At 41.4% G+C, this 21527-nt stretch overlaps 1 protein-coding gene across 8 annotated transcripts in view; it reads left to right on the top strand.

The window, feature by feature from the left end:
- Positions 1 to 21527, top strand: part of rasal2 (RAS protein activator like 2) — a 388464-nt gene that overhangs the window by 264646 nt on the left and 102291 nt on the right. For 7 of the 8 annotated variants that reach the window (XM_080195958.1, XM_080195961.1, XM_080195959.1 and 4 more), the window contains exon 5: positions 16967 to 17085. In XM_080195958.1, coding sequence (XP_080052084.1) covers positions 16967 to 17085 — 119 coding nt within the window. Of the gene's footprint in view, positions 1 to 4430; positions 4623 to 16966; positions 17086 to 21527 lie in introns of those variants that run through there. The other variant, XM_080195965.1, reaches the window with a different exon arrangement.

Raw genomic sequence — 21527 nt, 5'->3', positions numbered from 1 at the left:
GTCAGCCTTCCCAAGATGGTGCAATCATTTACCTGCAGTGGCAGGGCGATGTATTTTTTGCCCAAAGGAGAAAATGCTGAATGTGTTATTTTCGTCTGCTAATCTCGTTATTGGGATTCACATGCTATGAAATACCTTTTGAAATCTTGGCGGCTTTTGAACTGCTGGCACGTTCCCAACAATCAACTGTATGAACTCAATTTATTTGGTCAGACATTTTAATGGCTTGATGTTAAACTTAACCCATTGAATTGAAACTCTGTGAACAAAACAAACTAAAAGCTGTCAGATCATGCACAGGAGGACAGATTTCAGACAGTTGACTCAATAGCTGAAGAGATTAATAATCAGTACAGGATCCAAGATGGTCATTATCTGAGCCCAGTGGACATTGTGACCATTAAAGGTGACAAACATTCAAACCCTGGAACACAAAGCATGCTCCTGAGACATGTTAGATTCATTATGCCTACCATTCTCTTCACTGAAAGCAGCCCTCTGAATGACCATCTGTGGTGATGAGGAGAGATTGAAGTTGTCGTGCAGTGTTTCTGGATGCAGTTTGGTAATTTTGAAAATCTTGCATAGTTAAGGTTTTGTTCCAACTGTATCTGCTGGATTTTCACCACTATGGTACCTTTTAAATGCCTTTTGGAAATCCAGATGCGTACATTTACTGGTTCCCTTTTAGCCACCCTTCTTGTAACATCCTTGAAATAACTCGGAATCTGGTTAAGGGATTCTGGCTTCTCTTTATTTACACGTTATTTCCACTCCGAAGCGTGCTTCAGGTACAAAATCAGAATCCAGAGTCAGAAAAAAGTACCACAAATGTCACGATCTGTGCAGGTCCACGAAAGAGCCAGGATTTACAGATTTCGGTGAACAAAAGAAGAAACAATGTTCCGTTGAACTGGAATTGTCTATTTTGTTGTTCATCGTGGAAACAGAATATAAGCAGCCACTAGAGCAGCCAACAGCTGAGGTGGGCTGGTTAGTAGGGACGTTTTCGTTCTCTGAGACTTTGGATTCTTCTTTGAATAGTCTTAGAACTCTTGACCCAGGACAGCCTTTCACTACTCAATTCACTCCTCCCAACACTCCAGTCCTGTCCTCCTCCCTGACCACCGCCCCCCACTTCTCCGATTTGTTCTTTCGCCCCCCTTCAGTGTATGACCCCATTCCAGTATCCTGCATTGCTGCACCCCCCCGCCCCCACCCAAATAATCCTACCTCTCCAGCTTCCCTCCCAGTTAGTATTGTCTTCTGTCCCCAGCATTGGAACAGTTTGTGATACAGGCAACTAAAAAGTTCAAGGCTGAGATAGACAGGTTTTAAATCAGTAAGGGAACTAATTGTTGTGGAGATAAGACAGCAAAGTTGGAGTTGACGATTATCATATCAGATCAATCATGCCCTCATGGAATGGCGTTCAATGGGCTGGATTATAATTGTGCTGTTAGGGTGGGGTGATAGACTTGAAGAACACAAAGATCGACTGGCAGAATAGATGGACAAATGTGCCCTACACACAAATCAAGCTGGATCAAAACTAGTCCTGTGACTTCAACTGGAGTACATCATGGTGGTAGGGGCTCAGAGCTGTAATGAAGCAAGTTTCAAGAAGCATATTTGCCATTAACACCGTAAGACGTATGAGCAAAAGTAGGCCATTGAGTATGCTTTACTATTCAGTGAGATCAGGACTGAACTCATAATCCTCAATTCCACTTTCCTGCCATATCCCCACAATTCCAGATTCCCTTACTGATTAAAAAATCTCTGTTTCAGCCTTGAACATGTTTAGTGACTCAGACAGTAGGACTAGGGGGCACAGCCTCAAGATAAAGGGGGGGCGGTTTAGAACGGAGTTGAGGAGGAACTTCTTCACTCAAAGGGTGGTGAATCTCTGGAATTCTCTGCCCGTTGAAGTGGTGGAGGCTGCCTCGCTAAATATTTTTAAGACGCGGGTTGATGGGTTTTTGATAAGCGAGGGGATTAAGGGTTATGGGGAGAGGGCGGGAATGTGGAACTGAGCCACGACAGATCAGCCATGATGTTATTGAATGACGGGGCAGGCTCGAGGGGCTAGATGGCCTACTCCTGCTCCTATTTCTTATGTTCTTAGAACCATAGAACCCCTACAATGCGGAAGAAGGCTGTTCAGTCCATCGAGTCTGTGCCAAATCTCTGGAAAAACATCATACTCAGGCCTATCCCCATAACCCCACGCACTTAGCATGGCTAATCCACCCAGTCTGCACACTTCTGAACTATGGGAGGAAACTGGAGCATCTGGACAAAACCCATGTAGACACTGGGAGTATGTGCAAAATCCACACAGACGGTTACCCAAGACCAGAAACAAATTCTGGTCCTTAGCACTGCTGTCTCACGGTGCCAACCATCATACCACTGCGACCCCCGTGCAGGAAAGAAATCCACAGATTCACTATCCTTTGACAGAGGAAATTGCTCCTCATCTGTCTTAAATGGGCAACCACTTACTCTGGGATGATGCCCTCTTCATAAATTCTCCCACATTACTGGATCCAAAATAGCCTGATCTCTTGTTGGATCCACAACACATTCTTGGAAATGGTCCTGAATACACTATGAATTATCCAAAGAACAAAGAAAATTACAGCACAGGAACAGGCTCTTTGGCGCTCCAAGCTTGCACCGACAATGCTGCCTAACTGAACTAAGGCCCCCTACCCTTGCAGGAACTATACCCTTCCATTCCCATCCAATTCATGTATTTATCAAGGCACCTCTTAAGTCACTATTGTATCTGCTTCCACCAACTCCCCCGGCAGCGAGTTCCAGGCACCCATCACCCTCTGTGTAAAAAAAAAGCTTCCTTTAAATCTTGCCCCTCACACTTAAAGCCGATGCCCCCAAGTAATTGACTCTTCCACCCTGAGAAAAAGCTTCTGACTATCCACTCTGTCCACACCCTTCATAATCTTGTAGATTTCTATCAGGTCGCCCTTCAACCTTCATTGTTCCAATGAGAAAAAAACAAATTTCTCCAACCTCTCCTCATAGCTAATGCCTTCCATACCAGGCAACATCCTGGTAAGTCTTTTCTGTACCCTCTCCAAAGCCTCTACATCCTTCTGGTAGTGTGGCGACCAGAATTGAACACCATATTCCAAATGCAGTCTAACTAAGGTTCTATAAAAGCTGCAACATGACTTGCCAATTTTTAAACTGAATGCCCCTCATGGCTACCTCCGCCAGTCTGATTTTCCCAATTTACATGAAGATTAAAATCACCCAATAACTGTCTTTTTTACATGCCCTAATTATCTCCTGATTTATTCTCCATCCCACAATATAGTTATTGTTAGTGGGCCTACAGAATATTCCTAACAGTGTCTCCTTTCCCTTGTTATTTCTTATCCCCACCCATATGGATTCTCCATCTTTCAATCCAAGATCATCTCTTGCTATCGTACTTATTCCATCTTGTACTAAACAAAGCTACCCCACCGTCCTTTCCTTCTTGCCTGTCCTTACAAAACATCACATACCGCTGCGTATTTAGTTCTCAGTTTTCCTTGTAACCTCATCTTTAATAGCTATACTGATTAACCTCAATGCTATTCATTCATTTATTTTTATGCATGTAAGTAAAGAATCATTGATTTTGCCTTGTAACCATTTTTACCCTTTTTGACTCCATCTCTTTTTTATCTTTGTACTCTGTCCCTTCCTGACGCACTGTGGATATCATTACTGCCTTGTAATGCTGCCATATCCTTTTGCCTTGTAAGCCTTGGCAGCTCAGGAGTAGAGGGAATAACATTTTGGTTGTAAAATTTAAAGCATGTTTGTGTTTCCCTCAGCCATCAAACAACTCAGCCCTGTTAGCTTGGAGAGTGGGTTTCAAACTGCTTAACTTAATTGCAGTCTAACTATATTTGTTCTCTTAAATACCTGAGCCAATCCTGAAATTCTTACTGCGGGCTTGTTTTAACGGTAGATGGGTAAATGGTTAACTTGTAACTCAACACTGCCACTACATGAATGAGCAACCTCAGGGTTAAGGTGGATTGCAGGCATACTGTAATTCACTCCAGTTCGGACAAGCTTGATCACCACTCTGTGTTGCAAATATTTGTGTGCCACCAATGTATGATTTCACCCAAGTTTTGAATGACTTGGATTTGGATATATTTCTAAATTCTTTCACTTTTTTTAAAAAGAGAAAGCAATATTTAACCTGCATGTGGAGTTTTGTCTCTTATGTTGGGAGAGTCAGTCAGGAGGAATTGGACACCTGGCTCGGCCTTAAAAGATTGCACTGATAGGCTCCAGATGGAAACTGCCCGTTGCTAAGGAGGGGTCCCCAGCCGTGGTAACATTCACATCTGGGAGAGAAGTAATTCAGTGTTTGTGTGAGCAAGCTCAAAGAGCTGAGTTTAACTGTAGTGGAGTGGGGAGGCGGAGATGGAGAGGGAGAGAAAGTCTTGTGACCTTCAGCCATGTCCAGTCAAAACACTGGAACCTTTCCTGGAATCTGCTAACTTTCACTTGGGAGCCTCATGTAGAGGTATAGGGTTGCTGAGCATGGATATTGTAGCGTGCTGCCTTGTTGCAGAACTGGAGGACAGGTAGTTAAATCACACACTGCTTTTCAGTATGGACTTGCTGAAATGTTTTTCTAGTGTTGCTGACATTAAGTTGATTAATATCTGCAACAGTCAGAAATATATCTATATTTTGCATTATTTTGGACGTTCCTTGTATATTTCATTTGTGGATTTAATGCATTTTAACTTGTGTCAAATCCTTGCTCCATTTAAAGGAAAAATTTGGGTCATATCAGTGGAAAAGAGTAAACCTGAAATATCAGCTCACTTTAGAGAGGGCATTGGGTGAGGGAGTTGTAATTCTCTTGGAGTTCAGTACTTTATGCTGATTAGTCTTCTATTACACTAAGAGTACAACAATAATTAAACAGTGTGCAGCATTGTATTATTTTTCAGTTGTTTCAGAATTGTAAAAAAATGTTAATTTGGTGGAGATTTTTGGAGGGGTGGAACTGGACAAAGATAAGAAGGGATCCTAAATTTGTCTTGTATCCAAAACATCCTTTAACTTTATGGTCAATGTTTTCAGTATTGTGAAGAGGACTTTCAAAGGACTATTTTAATTTGGCATGAAATAGTTTAACAAAATTAGCCTGCCCAAAACTGTCAAGTGCTTTGAAACATTAGCATCTGCAGAATTTCAAATGTTTGGTGCAGGCACTAGGCTAGGCAACATAAATCCCCAAGAAAGTCAGCCCAGAGTGTTGCTTTGATTTAAAACTGTTCTTTATTAATTCACTCAAGGAATGTGAGCTTTGCTGGCTAGGCCAAAATTTATTGCCCATCACCGCCCATCCTTAATTACTCTTGAGAAGGTGGTGATGAGCTGCTGTCTTTAACCGTTGCAGTCCCTGTGATGTAGGTACACCACCCACAGTGTTGTTAGGGAGGGAGTTCCAGGATTTTGATCCAGCGACAGTGAAGGAATGGTGATATATTTACACACCAGGAGTGGCTTGGACGGGGATTTGGTGTCCCTATCAATCTGCTGCCCTTGTCCTTCTATATGGTAGTGGCCATGGGTTTGAAAGGAGGTGCATAAGGAATCTCGGTGAATTCCTGAAGTGCATCTTGTAGATGGTATACGTGGTTGCCACTGTTGGTTAGTGGTGGAGGGATTGAATGTTTTTAGAAGGTGAAGTAATCAAGCGGGCTGCTTTGTCCTGGATGGTTTCGAGCTTCTTGGATGTTGTTGGAGCTGCACCCATCCAGGCAAGTAGAGAGTATTCAATTACACTGTTTACTTGCACCTTGTAGATGGTGGACAAGCTTTGGGAGATGAATTACTCGCTAGAGGAGTCAGGTCTTGCATCTGACTTGCTTTTGTCGCCATGGTATTTATACGACTGGTCCAGTTGGGTAGTGATCAGTGGTACCTCTGGGATGTTGATAGTGGCAGATTCAGCAATGATAATGCCATTGATTGTCATGGGGTCATGGTTAGATTCTCTCTTGTCAGAGGTGGCCACTGGCACTTGTGGTGGTGTGAATTTTACTTGCCACTTGTTAGCCATGTCCATGTGTTGCTGCATTTTGACATGGACTTCTTCAGTATCTGAGGAATTGCGACCAGTGCTGAACATTGTGCAATCATCAGAAAATATCCCCACTTCTGACCTTATGGCTGAAGGAACGTTATTGATAAAGCAGCTGAAGATGGCTGGGCCATTGACGCTATTCTGAGGAACCCCTTGCAATGATACCCTGGAGCTGAGATGACTGACTCGAACAACTACAGCCATCTTCCTTTGTGCTCAGTATGACTCTAACCAACGGAGAGTGTTCCCCTGATTCTCATTGACTCCAGTTTTGCCAGGGTTCTTTGATTCTGCACTCGCTCAGATGTGCCTTTGATATCAACGGCAGTCACAAGGCTGTAATGAAGTTGCCCTTGCAGAACCCAAATTGAGCATCAGAGAGCAGGCTGTTGCTAATCAAATGCCACTTGATAGCACTTTGACATATTCCATCACATTACTGATGCTATCGTTAGCTCTGTCGTTATCACTTCCTGCAAATGCTGTTTGGCATGTAAGTTGTCCTCTATTGGAGCTTCATCATGTTTAAACTTCATTTTTGAAGAACATGGTGCTGCTCCTGGCATGCAGGGGTGATCCCTTTGCTTAATGGTAATGGTGGAGTGGCAGGTATACTGGTCCATGAGGGTACAGATTGTGGCTGAGTACAATTCAGCTGCTGCTGATGATCCACAGTGCCTCCTGATTGCCCAATCTTGCTATATCTATTTGAAATCTATCTCATTGAGCACAGTGATAGTGCCACACAACACGATGGGGGTGAAGGTGTAGGATGCTCTTTCTGAAAGTCAGTGCAGACTGGATGACTTGAGTGGCCTCTGTCTGCACTGTCGGGATTCTGTGACTTGTGGGCCTTTTGGCACGATTGTTGTCTCCAGGCTTTATCCAGAGAAGGCATTATAATTTTAAATTTTTGTGTTCATATTTGGGATATAATTCTGGAGTTTATTAATTTGCTTTTGGTAGAGAAGGGAGTTGAATGTTGAAATGGCTTTCATCAGTACAATTTGAAACCATCAAGTTGAAGATGTACCATCAAAAGCCTTGTTGCTTATTTGTGGGACAGACCTTGAAGCTCTAATAATTTATGGCATGTTTAGTTCTTTTTAATTATATAGTAGCATCACCATGTTTCTGGCTGGATGGCATGGGGGAAGGAGCAGTTGATAACCAGGTTTTATAAGAATTTGGTCACGACTTTAGGAAGTCCTTATATCCTGTCCAGTTCATTCTTTTATCTAGTTGTGCCATTCTCTACTGAAAATGCTCAAGGTTACATACAGTATTATGGACACTAACAGCCTTCCGACATCTGGTCCAAATGCCACACTTCCTGGATTAGCAAAGGCAGTGGGCATTGGCAAGCTATGTATGAATGAGGTAATTCCAGTTGAACACATGCAAATACACTTTTCAACAGAAAAACCTTGATTGTGATTATAATTGGAAATTTTTTTTTCCCTTTTTATTGGTACTCTGAGACTGATTTTGTATCCTGTTTCTGTGCCTGTGTTGTAAATCCATTTGATTTCCCATTGCATTGCTTTTGATGACATTATCAGGGAGTGGGAGTCTTTAGCATCTCCCCAAGGGTGGGGTTGATCAACTTACTTCCTGAGAGCTGATTCTCTTGCTTATGAGTTGTATTTTTTTAAAAGGACAATGCATCTGATCCTGCTTGTGACCCTGAGATACTGTGTGCAAGAGCTTAAAAGTACCACACCTCTGATTGCTCATCTATCATTAGAGACATCTGAATTGTTGTGCTGGTACCAAAATAGAAAGAGGGTAGGCCAAGCAGATGTTACATGAGGCTGGAGAATAGTGTTGTGGAGACAGACTGCTGGTGGGGAATCAGATGGAAGATATTAATTGCTGCAGTCCTTGTGGTGAATGTATTACCACAATACATTTTGGCATGGGAAGTTCTAAGATTTTGACCGAATGAGAATGAAGGAACTTTTCAGGCGGCGTTATTCCTATGCCTTTGCTCAATTTGGCAGATAATTGCTGGTTTGGAAAGTGGTGTCGAAGAAACCTTGGTGACTGACTGCAGTGCATCTTGTAAATAGTAGACGCTGCAGCTATAGTGGAGAGAATGAATGAATGTTTAAGGTGGTGAAAGGGGTGCTGATCAAGTGGGCTGGATGATTCTGAGCCTCTTGAAAGTTGTTGGAGCTGCACTCAAACAAGCTGGGGTGTTAAGAAAAAGAAAATGTTCTGGGCAAATGTAAAGCAATGCCAGACCATGAATTTAATAAGTTTAATAATTATTCAAAACAAAGAGCAGGCATGTGTGTGTTGACAATGTCAGGTGCTCATTAACCTTCACGCACTGAGTGGATGCGCGAGTACTGAGTGAATGATAAGTCTGAGATTGGGAGTAAGACACAGTCTTATTCCACATAAATATACACACACACTCAATGCTCCTGCCTTCCTCCTCCTCCTCCCCGCCTTCCTCCTCCTCCTCCCCCCCCGCCCCACACACACACACACACAAAGATTCGCTCCTACACACATGCCCTCTGCCCCCCCATACACAAATATACACATGCACTGTCCCCCATACACATACATACACACAACATACACGTGGTGTTTCCCCCTTTCCACACAATGTCCCATCCACAAACACTCCACTGCCACCACACCTGCACACACCCACATTCACCAGGGCACCATCTCCAGCTTGGGTCTACCATTGAAAGACCTGTCTCGACATGTCGCAAAAGAAACCTCTCCAGCCCTGCTGAAAACAAGCTCTTCCTGCATACCTCCCCAGGCCCATTGTATAAAAGACCTCCTCCAGACCTGCTGCAAAAGGCTCATCCTGGGCCGCTGCAAAAAAGCCTCTTCCCAGGCCAGCTGCAAAAAGGCCCTTCCCCGACTCACCACCAAAAAGGCTCTTCCCATTCCTGCCGTAACAAGACCCTTCCTCCAGTTGGCTGTTCCGGGGCCAACTGCAACTAGGTCAGGGCCTCTGCATCTGCCTGGAGGTTGGACAACCCCACTGCAGGGGGTTTGTTTATAGTCTTCTTCACATTTCCCAGGATTTCTCGCAGCATGTCACAGAAAATTATGTATTGTTGACAATTCACTCATATTTGTCAGTTTGCTGGAAGTTTGCAGCCACACATTAAGGAATGAGCATTTGGGGAACTAGCTCAGGTTTTGTCAATTGTTTTGGAATCTTTTCTAGCTGCACAGCCAACTGTCATTTCTTGTTTTTCAATAAATCAAGGTAATTTTTCAAAGTCAGTTAGTTCTGACTCTGAATAGATAAATGTGCTACTGTGAAATTTGAAACTCTTCATTGCTCTCACTTTGTTTTGAGCCAGACCTTTGTCTAATTTATTCAAAATATGTATGCCTTGGTAAAAAATATTTATTTCTTTATGACACTGCTGACTTGTCTGTTAGCTGGATTGCAGGACTGTCAGAATACTAAATCTCTTACAGCTGAAAAGGTCAAGTTCCCTCAGAGTGAAGTATCCACCTTTTGTGGCCTGAAGCTCCCTCTGGTGGCTGGAAACTTCTGTAAAATGCCGTGTTTTTGTTTTCTGGGGTGACACAGTGTTTAGCAGTGCTGCTTCACAGCACCAGGGACCCAGGTTCAATTGTGGTCGCGGGTCAATGTCTGTGTGGAGTTTGCATGTTCTCCCTGTGTCTGCGTGTTTCCTCTGGGTGCTCCGGCTTCTTCCCACAGTCCAAAGATGCGCATATTAGGTCAATTGGCCATTCTAAATTGCGCCTTGGTGCCTTAAGATGCGTAGCTTAGTGGGGTTACAGAAAAACCAGTGCAGATGCGATGGACCATGCTGTAGGGATTCTATGATTTTCCTTCAACCATCACCAAGCTGATGAGTGTCTCAAATTACTAACACATTAAATCGCTTGCTGTTATTTTCCAGTAATTTGCTGATTCCTTTTTGTGTATTGTATATCTAATTTTCCAAACTTTTTCATGAGGTAGTGGACTGTAGTTTTGGGGAAATATTTTGCTCCCCAACTCCCTCATCCCAAGAAAATTCTCATACTGTCATGCAAGTCAACGTATAGTGGGAATCATTATTTTTGAGGTCAATTTTCACCCCTCCTTTTATGAACACAATATCTCATGCAGACTGTCTTAGTTTTTTCTCACTAAATTTAAACTGACACAAATGGCTCAGACCACAAACAGCTTAATTTCACTAAGTGCAGTGTTTTTTGCTAATCCATGCTGTGAGGTATAGCCCAAAGAGAAGGCATTGTTGGTTCCAAAAGATTGTCCTTGGCTGCAACCTGGACTGTTTAACCAAGGTGGTATGAATAAACTGAAGTAGAATACTGTGGATGCTGGAAAAACTCAACAGGCATAATTTGAGAAGCAGAGTTAATGCCTTTCGTCAGAGCTTGGAGAAATTAGAGATATAACAGTTTTTAATCAAATGTACAAGCATGAAAGGAAGCTCAGATCTAAGAGATTAGGAAAGAAAAAAGGCAAAAGTCTGCGTGAGGGTGGAATGTAGGTGAGACTAAATCACAGAAGTGATAGTGGTGCAAGGCAAAAGAACCAAAAGAATGGGTCTAAAGGAACTGTAAATGGTATACTAAGTGTTTTTGCATGTATGTGCTTGCAATTAAACTTCCCCAGTAAAAACTTGGAGGGCTTTGATTTTTGTTTCACTATTGGTAGCTGTGCCTGCAGCTGCATAGGGCCTAAACTCAGTAATTCCCTTTTTAAATCCCTCCAACTCCCCCCCTCTTTCTCCTCCTTTTGAAATACTCCTTAGCACCTACCTCTTGGCCCAAGCTTTGTGTTATCTATCTGAATATTTCCTTTTTGTTATACAATACTCCTGTGAAGCCCCTGGGATGTTTTACTACAATAGTGACACTGTGTAAATGTAATTTGTTGTAATACACTGCTCTCCCTGTCGTAATAATTATGCGATATTACAATGTGATGCTTATCAATCACATAGCACATTTGATCGTCCCAAATTTGACAACGAAAGAACAAGAGAGAGATAACTTTTTATGGAGTTTGCAGAAATTTTAAAAAGCAATGCACAATGGGTTTTTAAATGATAAGAATTAATCCTTGCAAACTACAATTTCCAAGAGCATCAATGCATGTTTTAATGTTGAAAGACTGTACTTGTGGAGCTTGGTTAACAGAAGCCATTTGGTAAATGGGACTGCTCTCTTTCCACCAGATTATCCACAACACAAGCTTTGAGTTTGTTGTAAATGAAACAGTTTTATCTTTCTCTTATTCTACATTGCAAACTTTCTGGGGAGATAGTAGCGTAATAGTGGTGTCACTGAATTAGTAATCCTAAAGCCTCAGCTTTAACCACACAGGTTCAAATCCCACCGTGCTGTTGATGGAATTTAAATTCAATTAATAAAATCTGGAATTGAAAGCTAATGTTGGCAATGGTGACTGATGGTTTGATTGTCATAAAATCCCAACTGGTTCACTCACATCCTTTTAAGGAAGAAAATCTGCCAACGTACCCTACATGTGACTCAATGCACAGGAATGTGGTTGACTCTTAAGTGCCATCTGCAATGGACTAGCAAGTCATTCTGTTCAAAAGCAGTAAGGGATGGGTATTAAATGATGGCCTTGCCAGTGATGCCCACATTCCATGATAGAATTTTTTTAAAAAGCTAGTTGCCTTTCCATTGTTGTCCTTTTATGTCCCTATTTTCTGTCACCAGCAGCTCAAGGTTGTGCACTTGATGGTATGTCTTGAACATAAAACCGAGGATGACACTTCAGTGCAGCTCTAAGAGCTTGGTTATTAACGATTCCCATAGTACTGCTCAAAAGAGGACAGGCAAATTCTCCCCGGTATCCTGACCAACAGTTATCCATTATCTGATGTGACTAAAATAGATTAGTTACTGCAGTACTGTCTGTTAGACCTTTTTAGTGCACAAATTGGTTGTTGCTTTTCCTCCACAGTTACAGCGACAGCGTAATGAAAGTACCTGCTTGTCCATAAAGCAGTTTTAGATTTCCAGCACCATGAAGGATGTCATGTAAATACTTTTTTATATTTGCTTCATTTCTCATTTAAATATGATATCACTAAGTCCACTTATATTACTAGATGACAATCAGTGATTTTTCTCAGTCTGGAATTATCTGAAATTGTGATACAGTTTACATATCATTTTTCTCATCAGTAGCAGATGTCTTATGAATTAGTAAACAGTCCCATTTTCAATCCTGGGTAGTGACTGAGATATGATTTCATATTCCAGGAATTATTCTGATATATTCTCAATGAGAAGTGTATACTGTAAGATTGGCCTAAGAAGATGGGATCTATCAATTGATTTTAAAAGTAAATTGTCTATTGTGGAAGGGTCTGTGCACTCTGTCTCTATGGGTAGGAGAGTAGTAATTTCACCTAATAGCTCTGAACACTGTAGGATCCTGTAATTATTATGCTTGGTGTGATGGAATGACTTAAAGTCCAGTGAGCGCTGCTCAGGAGCAATATTTATAATTCCTGTGTAATGGGAAAATTAATTTAAATTGAGTAACCAAATTGAGATTTTGCATCCAACTTTGCTATTTTCTGCCCTTTGTTGTTTTCAACTGCATGTGCACATGAGAAAATCAAAGAATCATTTTGCTATGCAAAATTTGCATTGAGGAAAACTGCCAAGGCTGCTGGTACAAAGTACACACAGTGGAATGTTTTCTTTGGATGCCACATTCATGTTGTTGAGCTTATCCATTTATGCCATCAAGTCTAAAGTTTCTTTATTAGTGTCACAAATAGCCTTACGTTAACATTGCAATGAAATTACTGTGAAAATCCTCTGGTCACCACATTTCAATGCCTGTTTGGGTACACTGAGGGAGAATTTAGCATGACCAATGCACCTAACCAGTGCGTCTTTCAGACTGTGGGAAGAAACCAGAGTACCCAGAGGAAACCCACACAGACACGGGGAGGACATGCAGAGTCCATCCAGACAGTGACCAAAGCTGGCAATTGAACCTAAGTGCTTGGCACTGTTGCTAACAACTGTGGTCTGCCACCCATTATCAATTGTCATCTGGAATTAATGGCTCCCCATTGGCATGTTTGAAGGTGGGATGGGGCTCATAAAATGCAGCACATGGGCTTTGCAACCTGTCTCCCATTTTATAGTGGGCAGGGAAAGTTTTGGGCAACCTGTTTGATCTTGAGCCTATTCAATCATTCAGCCTCTGTTGCTGTTTTACCTATGGCTGCGGAAGGCCCACACCAGGTCAGTTGCCTGTGGCATTTCCTGTGCAGGATGGTGTTGGGCAAGAACAAGTTGGAGGGCAACCTTCTTTGGGGGAGGGGGGGTGGTCACCTGTAAACCAGTCTCCTAAGTTTATACCCATCCAGCTGCAATCCTCTCACCACCCTTAATGTGATATGGTGGACAGTCTTTGGAGAGTCAGAAGGGAAGTTACTTACCACAGCATTCCTAGCCTTTGACATAAGATAAATGTGAAGAGTTTATAAAAAATAATCAATATTGTAACGATGCAGTTAGGGCCCAGTAACCTTTTGTTTAAAGTAGTCAAGGTTTGAAATCCCAAGTAAGAGAATATAGCCACGCAATTCCACGATTTTAAGCAATCAAAATAAGAACATAAGAAATAGGAGCAGGAGTAGGCCATCCAGCCCTTCGAGCCTGCCCCGCCATTCAGTAAAATCATGGCTGACCTGAAGTGGATCAGTTCCACCTTCCTGCTCTCTCCCCATAACCCTTAATTCCCCTGTCTATCAGAAACCTATCTACCTGTGACTTAAATATATTCAGCGAGGTAGCCTCCACCACTTCAAAGGGCAGAGAATTCCAGAGATTCACCACCCTTGAGTGAAGAAGTTCCTCCTCAACTCTGATCTAAACTGCCCCCCCTCCCTATCTTGAGGCTGTGCCCTCTAGTCCTGCTTAAGGAAGGAAATCTGCCAACATACCCTACATGTGACTCAAAAATAATCATTCAATCTATAAACACATTTGTTTAATTTCCACAGCTTCACTGCTACATCGCTTATCTCTTTAGTCAGTTTCAAATATAGTTTTCTCTGAAGGTTTTCATCCTGCAAAAAGGCGATGATCAACATGTGGCCAACAGCACCAAAGATTAACTTCCCTGCAATGGGAATGCTCCCTCTGACATCTGCATTGTGGTGTCATCCTTCAATCATTTAATTCATTTAATTTTTCTCTAATCTCACCAATAAGCTTTTACTCACTGTCAACCAAACATGTGTCCTTCAGTGGGATTTTAAATTGGTGACAAGACGATGGAAGAATTGATTCTGAACCTTTTAAGACAGTTTGAGTTTTTTCTACTGTTGTTGACAACTGATATCATTAATACTTTAACATTCTGATTAGAAATGTCAGGTTTTCTTAAAGGAATGCAATAATAATCTGATTGGGTATGTTGCAAATCTTCCAACTTTCTAAAAATAATTGCTTTATCATGTTGCATGTCCAGTTTCAATTTTGTCTTTTTCATAGAAGGCTTGCTCAGCAGTGACGGTATCACTAGAGACTGCATTTGTACCAATAAAATTACTTACTGAAGCTATTTTGCATGGAATCATTATTCTTTTTATTGTTGCCATCCCAAGCCTAAACCAGGTAGAATTTTCATGCTCCCTGACCTTACTTTGATTATTACTAATCATCGAATCCAATTAACATTTTAACCAGTCTACTTTGTACACTGCAGAGGTGCAACCACTATCCAACACAGCACAGAACATTCACTTATCAGCATCTCTTCAGTTTCCAGATTCTCTGTATTCTGCATCACTTTGAAAACTCTGCTGTTCTGCATTGGGCAGTTGATTGTATTGATATTTTGAGACATATCTGAGCACTTGATAACAGTTCCCCCAGTATTCCTGGCGTTTGCTCATCAATTATTTCTACTCCAATCTTTTCTTTTGCCATATCTGCTAAAAATGCCTTCATCCTCATTCCTGTTTTTTTGCAAGTCTTTTGTAATCCTCATGCCTTTGCCAGTATCTGGATGATCTTTAAAGGCTGCAATTGCGGAGTTCTCCATCCTTTGTGAGAAAGCAGAATGCCCCATTTATGCCATCAAAGATGTTGAAAGTGACAACCTTCTGAATAATTTTTAAGCAACAGCATTTGATTCAAAAAGGTGTCTTTTCTGTGAACCAAATGTTGGAAGTCATCCATATGCTACATCTTAGCCTAGTAAGGAATCGCTGAGTAAGGAATCGCTTAATTTAGTTTCTGCAATCTTTTACATAGATCATTAAAGTACATGATATATTCCTTGATGGAATGACCATTTTTTGAAATCTATCAGAATCTGACCTTGCCTCATAGGCATTGCAAATATCATCTTGTAAATTTCATCTATGAAGCTCAGTATCATCAGTGTCCAACTGACAGGCATCCAGCTCACAAAATACTTTGCTTCTGATTTTACTTTTGTTAGGAAGTGAGAACTGTACTTTGTTTTCACTTTGGTCAGGGTGTTACTGGTGTTGGACTAATTGGATAGCTCTTGAAGGACCTGACACAAGACTGATGGACCAAATGGATTCCTTCAGAGCTGATTCATTCTATGATTCAACATCTCTTTTCCTGGATGTACATATGACATGCCAAAGCGAAGAACTGAAATTTGCAAAATCCCTTGGAATAAAATCAACAACGGGCATACAGTATAAGAATCAGATGCTTGATCATGTAATTGTTACTTGTGCATTTCAGAATGGATTGAAGTTAATAAATGGCTTAGCTTTCTACCCTGGCAATAGCTTTCTACCCTGTCTATTTTTACCAATGCTCTCGGTGATGGTGTGAATCATTTCAGTGGGAATAATTGTTCTACAAATTAAGTGGCACTCAAGTTCCTGGCAGTGTAAAATGTATGTTGGAGTTTTACTTCTCTGCACCAAAGTTGGTGAACTTCAATGCATGCTAACATTACAGCAATCAGCGTGCAAAGTACTTGCAGGAATTTTACTGCCTCACCTGCCACAGGAATCAGAGTGAGCAAGGAGTGGACAACGGGAAGATACATTGACCTTGGGCAGGATTTTATGATATTCGGACGAGCAAGGCCATAAAATCCTGCACTGTCTGTCCATCTAGATCAGCAAAGTAGCATTTTTCATCACTGGCCTCCGTGGACTTCCTGACAATGAAGAAGGAATACGACCAGCTGCTATTTTGATGTTGTTGGTGGTCCCCTGGAATCCATTAAAACTGGGAACCACGATACACACAAATAGCACTTATTCAGATACTTCTTAGGCACAGCTTTCAATTCAACCTCTTGAATCCACAAGTGAAAGACAACTTTGTATGAGTCTGAACGTTGTAAGGATGGAAAATTCTACAAAAATATCCATGTACCTATATTTAACCTATTGCCAGGAGATATACTGGTGATTGTAGAACAAGAACTGTCCCCTTTTGTCACCCATGTAAAGTTTATATAATTTCTGACTCTTTGGACTACTCTCAGCACCAGCTGTTCCAGTTCAGCTTTTGTTACTTTGTGAAATATATCTAAAATAGTCTTGGGTTACAATGCAATAACTAGAAATCATTTTTAATTGGATCACTTTTTATTTGTGTATGCAAATTTTATAATTTCTGAAAGTTCCATTATGTTTGAGAAATATGAAATAGTTAGTGGCCTCATGTCTGGAGGGTTGAATGTAGAGTATTTAATTTGATTCACTACTACTCTTAGTTCATTCCTTATGTTCACTTTGTCCTTCACAGATCAGCTTGGTTTTGACTCAGTTATTTTTTATTTTCCTTTCATTTTAGGGATTTTTCAGCAAGCGATTAAAGGGTTCTATCAAACGAACCAAGAGCCAGCCAAAGCTTGATCGAAACACCAGTTTCCGCCAGATACTACCATCGCTGAGGAACTCGGATAGTGACCGGTAAGTTGAGATTATTTTAATTTACATGTGTTTTAAAGTATTGATGAAAGTTGAATGTTTTCATGCTGCACATGTTCAGAAGTTCTTGGATATAAGTCAATATTTCCTCTGACCATAGGATGCATAATTCATGATGTGGGGTGTACCATGCAACACGGGAAGGGTTGCGGTTGGTCAGTGCTCAGTTAGCTTCTCCCAGTTTAAGTGGAAGTTGTTTTTATTTCATGGGATATGGTGCCCCTGGCCATGCCAACATTTGTTGCCCATCCCTAATTGCTGTCATACTGAAGGACTTGCTTGGGCCATTTTGGAGGGCAGTTAAGAGTCAACCATATTGCTGGAGTTGCTTTTTGGCTAGACCAGGTCAAGATGCGAGAATCCCTTTCTGAAAGGACATTTAAGAACAAGATGAGTTCATATGACAACCTGTTATAGTTTCATGGTCACCATTACTGAACGTAGATTTCAATTCCAGATATTATTAATTGAATTTAAATTCCCCAAGTTGTCATGGTTGGATTTGAATCCATGTCTCCAAACCATTAGCCTGGGGCATCTAGATTATCAGTCCAGTGACCTTGCCATTATATCTCCATTTTTCCAAAGTTGTGTAATTGCTCAGGATTAAAACAGCCAGACTTGAGAACGGAGAGTTAAAACAACACAGCTTCAGGACAGAGAGGTTAATTGAGGATTGATTGGTGGATTGAGAGAGGTGGATTGAGGATTGGTTATCTAACAGGAAGCAGAGAGTTGGAATCAATGGTTGCTTTTCTGGTTGGCAGTTGGTGACTAGTGGAGTGCTGCAGGGATTGGTGCTGGGGCCTCAACTGTTTACCATATACATAGATGATCTTGAGGAGGGGTCTGAGTGTAGGGTAACAAAATTTGCTGATGACACAAAGATGAGTGGAAAAGCGAATTGCATGGAGAGTGCAGAAAGTCTGCAGAGAGATCTGGATAGGCTGAGTGAGTGGGCAAGGACCTGGCAGATGGAGTATAACGTTAGCAAATGTGAGGTTATCCACTTTGGTAGAAATAATAGTAGGAAGGAATATTATTTAAAGGGTGAAAAGCTGCAGCATGCTACTGTGCAGAGGGACCTGGGGGTCCTTGTGCATGAATCACAGAAACTCAGTCTGCAGGTGTAGCAGGTGATCAAGAAGGCGAATTGAATGTTGGCCTTTATCGCGAGGAGGATAGAATATAAAAGCAGGGAGGTCTTGCTGCAACTGTGCAAGGCACTGGTGAGGCTGCAACTGGAGTACTGTGTGCAGTTTTGGTCCCTTATTTGCGAAAGGATATATTGGCCTTGGAGTACAGAGAAGGTTCACCAGGCTGATACCGGAGATGAGGGGGTTGGCTTTTGAGGAGAGATTAAGTAGACTGGGTCTGTACTCGTTGGAGTTTAGAAGGCTGAGGGGGGGATCTTACAGAGACAAGATAATGAAGGGGTTAGATAGGGTAGAGGTAGAGAGATTCTTTCTGCTTAGAAAGGAAAACAGAACTTGAGGGCACAGCCTCAAAATAAGGGGGGGTGGGGTGGGGGGGTGGCAGTTTAGAATGGAGTTGAGGAGGAACTTCGTCACTCAAAGGGTGGTGAATCTCTGGAATTCTCTGTCCATTGAAGTGGTGGAGGCTACTTCGTTGAATATATTTAAGTCACGGGTAGATAGATTTGTGATAGACAAGGGAATTAATGGTTATGGGGAAAAAGCGGGAAAGTGGAACTGATCCACTTCAGATCAGCCATGATCTTATTGAATGGCGGGGCAGGCTGAAAGGGCTAGATGGCCTACTCCTGCTCCTATTTCTTATGTTCTTATGTTAAAGCAACAAAACTTTGGGAGAGAGGAGTAAAAACAGTGAGATTTTGTCCCAAAATTAAAGCAGCAGGACTTGGGACAGAGATTAAAACAGCGAGATTTTGGGAGAGAGGTTAAAATAGCAAAACCTGTGGCGAGAGAAATTAAAATGGTGGGACTTCAACAAAAATCAGCGAGAGGAGAATAACATCACAAGAAATTGGCTGGTGAATTTCGGAAATGCGCAAATAGCTGGAAAATTAATATTTTAAATAAGGGGTATGAAATAATTACTTAATTAAGAAGCACTGAGAATGGCAGAGCCGGTAATGTGTTGCAATTGCAGAACTTGAGATCTCCTAGTCTTGTTGGCTTAAGGAGCTTTGACTTAAAGCCACCAAGCTTGAGGTTAAACTAGAGATACTGCAATACATCAGTGAGGAGGAGTTAGCTGGATGCATGTCCCAGGAATTGATCATACCCCTTAGGATTGGGTCTTCTGATTTGGTCAGTAGTCAAGGACGAAGGGTATGACTGTGAGTGCAACAGGTCACGGGACCCAAAAGGCAAGAGTGCAGGATCCTCAGTCTTTGCAATTGTCCTGCAGATCTGAGGCTCTTACAGCGTGCTTGGATGAGACCAGGAGCTGAGGGGTGGATTAGCTAATCGACTTGATACTGGAAGCCTTTAAGTTGAGGAAGTAATAGAAATGTAGTGCTACTAGTGTAGTCAGGAGGATAGACATTGCCATACAGCTGAGGGCAAGACTCCCCTTACCTGTGTTCCCTGCCTGATGCAGGTTTCAGGACTAATGCTCTGAGATGAAGAGGAGCTTGCAGTGGGAAGGGGGAGATCCAATTGTCATGGTCCACGTAGGTATAGCAATATAGCTAGGATGAGGAAAGAAGTTCTGTTGAGGAGGTATGAGGAAATAGGAACTAAATTAAAAAGCAGAACCTCCAGGGTGTAAACTCTGGATTATGACCTGAGCCATGAGCAAATTGGTGAAGAGTAAATAGCATCGGAGAGATGCATTATAGCTCAAAAATTGGTGTGGGAGAAATGGATCTCAATTCATGGGGCACTGACCTGGTGTTGGGGAAAGTGGGAGTTGTACCGTTTGGATGGTATACACCTGAACCCTAATGGGACCATTGTCCTGATTAATTGTATAACTAGGGTGTTAAAGTGGGCTTTAAACCAAATGGTGGAGGCATGGATCAAATGAGACAAAATATAGTAAATTGAAACAAATAATAAAGTAATAATAGAGCAGGGCAGCAATTATGGTATTGATTAACAGAGAGCGACAGGAAGGAATAGATAAGGCCAGTGATTGCAAAAATTGTAAGAAAACAAAGTTTAAGGCCCTGCATCTGAATGCACACAGCAGGTGTAACAAAAGGAATTAATTATTAGGTAGTTTGAGATAAAGATCACAAACTAATAGGTATTTAAGAAACATAATTGAAAGGTGACTAGATGTGGTACCTAAAAGTTGAATGGCTTTTGCCGTGTCAGAATGACAGGAAACTCGGAAAAGGTGCAGGTGAATCAAGGATGCCATTAGATGAGTGCTAAGATAAAACATTAGCTCGAAAGAGCAGGATATAGAATTACTTTGGGTAGCGATAAGAAATAATAAAGGTCATTTGTGGGAGTCGTTTATGAGCCCCTGAATAGCAGTTACACTGTAGGACAGATCATACTGGAAGTAACAAATGAGGCATGTATGAAAGGTACTGTAATAATAATGCGTAACTTTAACCTAAATTTAGATTGGGAGAATCAGATTGGCAAAGATAGTTGGGAAATGAGTTCATAAAGTGTTTTTGAGATAGTTTCTTGGAGTAGTATGTACTAGAGCCAAGCAAGGAGCAAGTTATCCTTGACCAGGTACTGAGCAATGAGACAGGGTTAATGAATAATCTGTAGTAAAAGAGCCACAAAGTGACAGCAGTTACAGTGTTGTAGAATTTAAAAGTTTAAAAGTGAAAAGCATGGGTCGATGACTCATGTTTTCAGCATAAGTAAAGGTAATTTTGAGAACGTGAAGTTAGACCTTGCTAAAGCAAACTGGAAAGCTAGGTTAAAAGGTAGGTCAATAGAGTTGCAGCGACAAATTTTTAAAGAGATATTTAATAATTCTCAGCAAAGATTTATCACAGTAAGAAGGATTGGCCCTCTGAAGGTGTCCTGGTACAATAATCATAAAGCTTGTTTACAGATTTAGCTAGTGATTAGGAAGGCCGAGGAAATGTTGACATTTATTGCAAGTGGAATGGAATATCAAAATGGGAAAGTTTCACAGGGCTTTGCTAAGAGGTTTTTTTTACAATTTTGGTCTCCTTATTTGAATAAATACATAATTACTTTAGAAGCAGTTCAGAGAAGGTTCACTTGACTCATTCCTCAGATGAAGGGCTTATCTTATGAAAAATGGTTGAACAGGTTCGGCCTATACCCCTGAGAGCTCATAAGAGAGAGAGGTGATCTTATTGAAACAGATAAAATTTTGAGGGGCTGGATAAAGTGGATGTTGAGAGGATATTTCCTTGTGTCAGGGAAACGAGAAAGAAGGGACGTAGCTTTAGACCTCCCTTTTAGGACAAAAATGAGAATACTTTTCTCTCAGAG

The sequence above is a fragment of the Carcharhinus amblyrhynchos genome, chromosome 9, assembly GCF_965287045.1.
Source record: "Carcharhinus amblyrhynchos chromosome 9, sCarAmb.v2.hapA, whole genome shotgun sequence".
Lineage (NCBI taxonomy): Eukaryota > Metazoa > Chordata > Chondrichthyes > Carcharhiniformes > Carcharhinidae > Carcharhinus > Carcharhinus amblyrhynchos.
The sequence above is the reverse complement of the archived record's forward strand: the minus strand, read 5'-3'. Positions and strand labels throughout refer to the sequence as shown.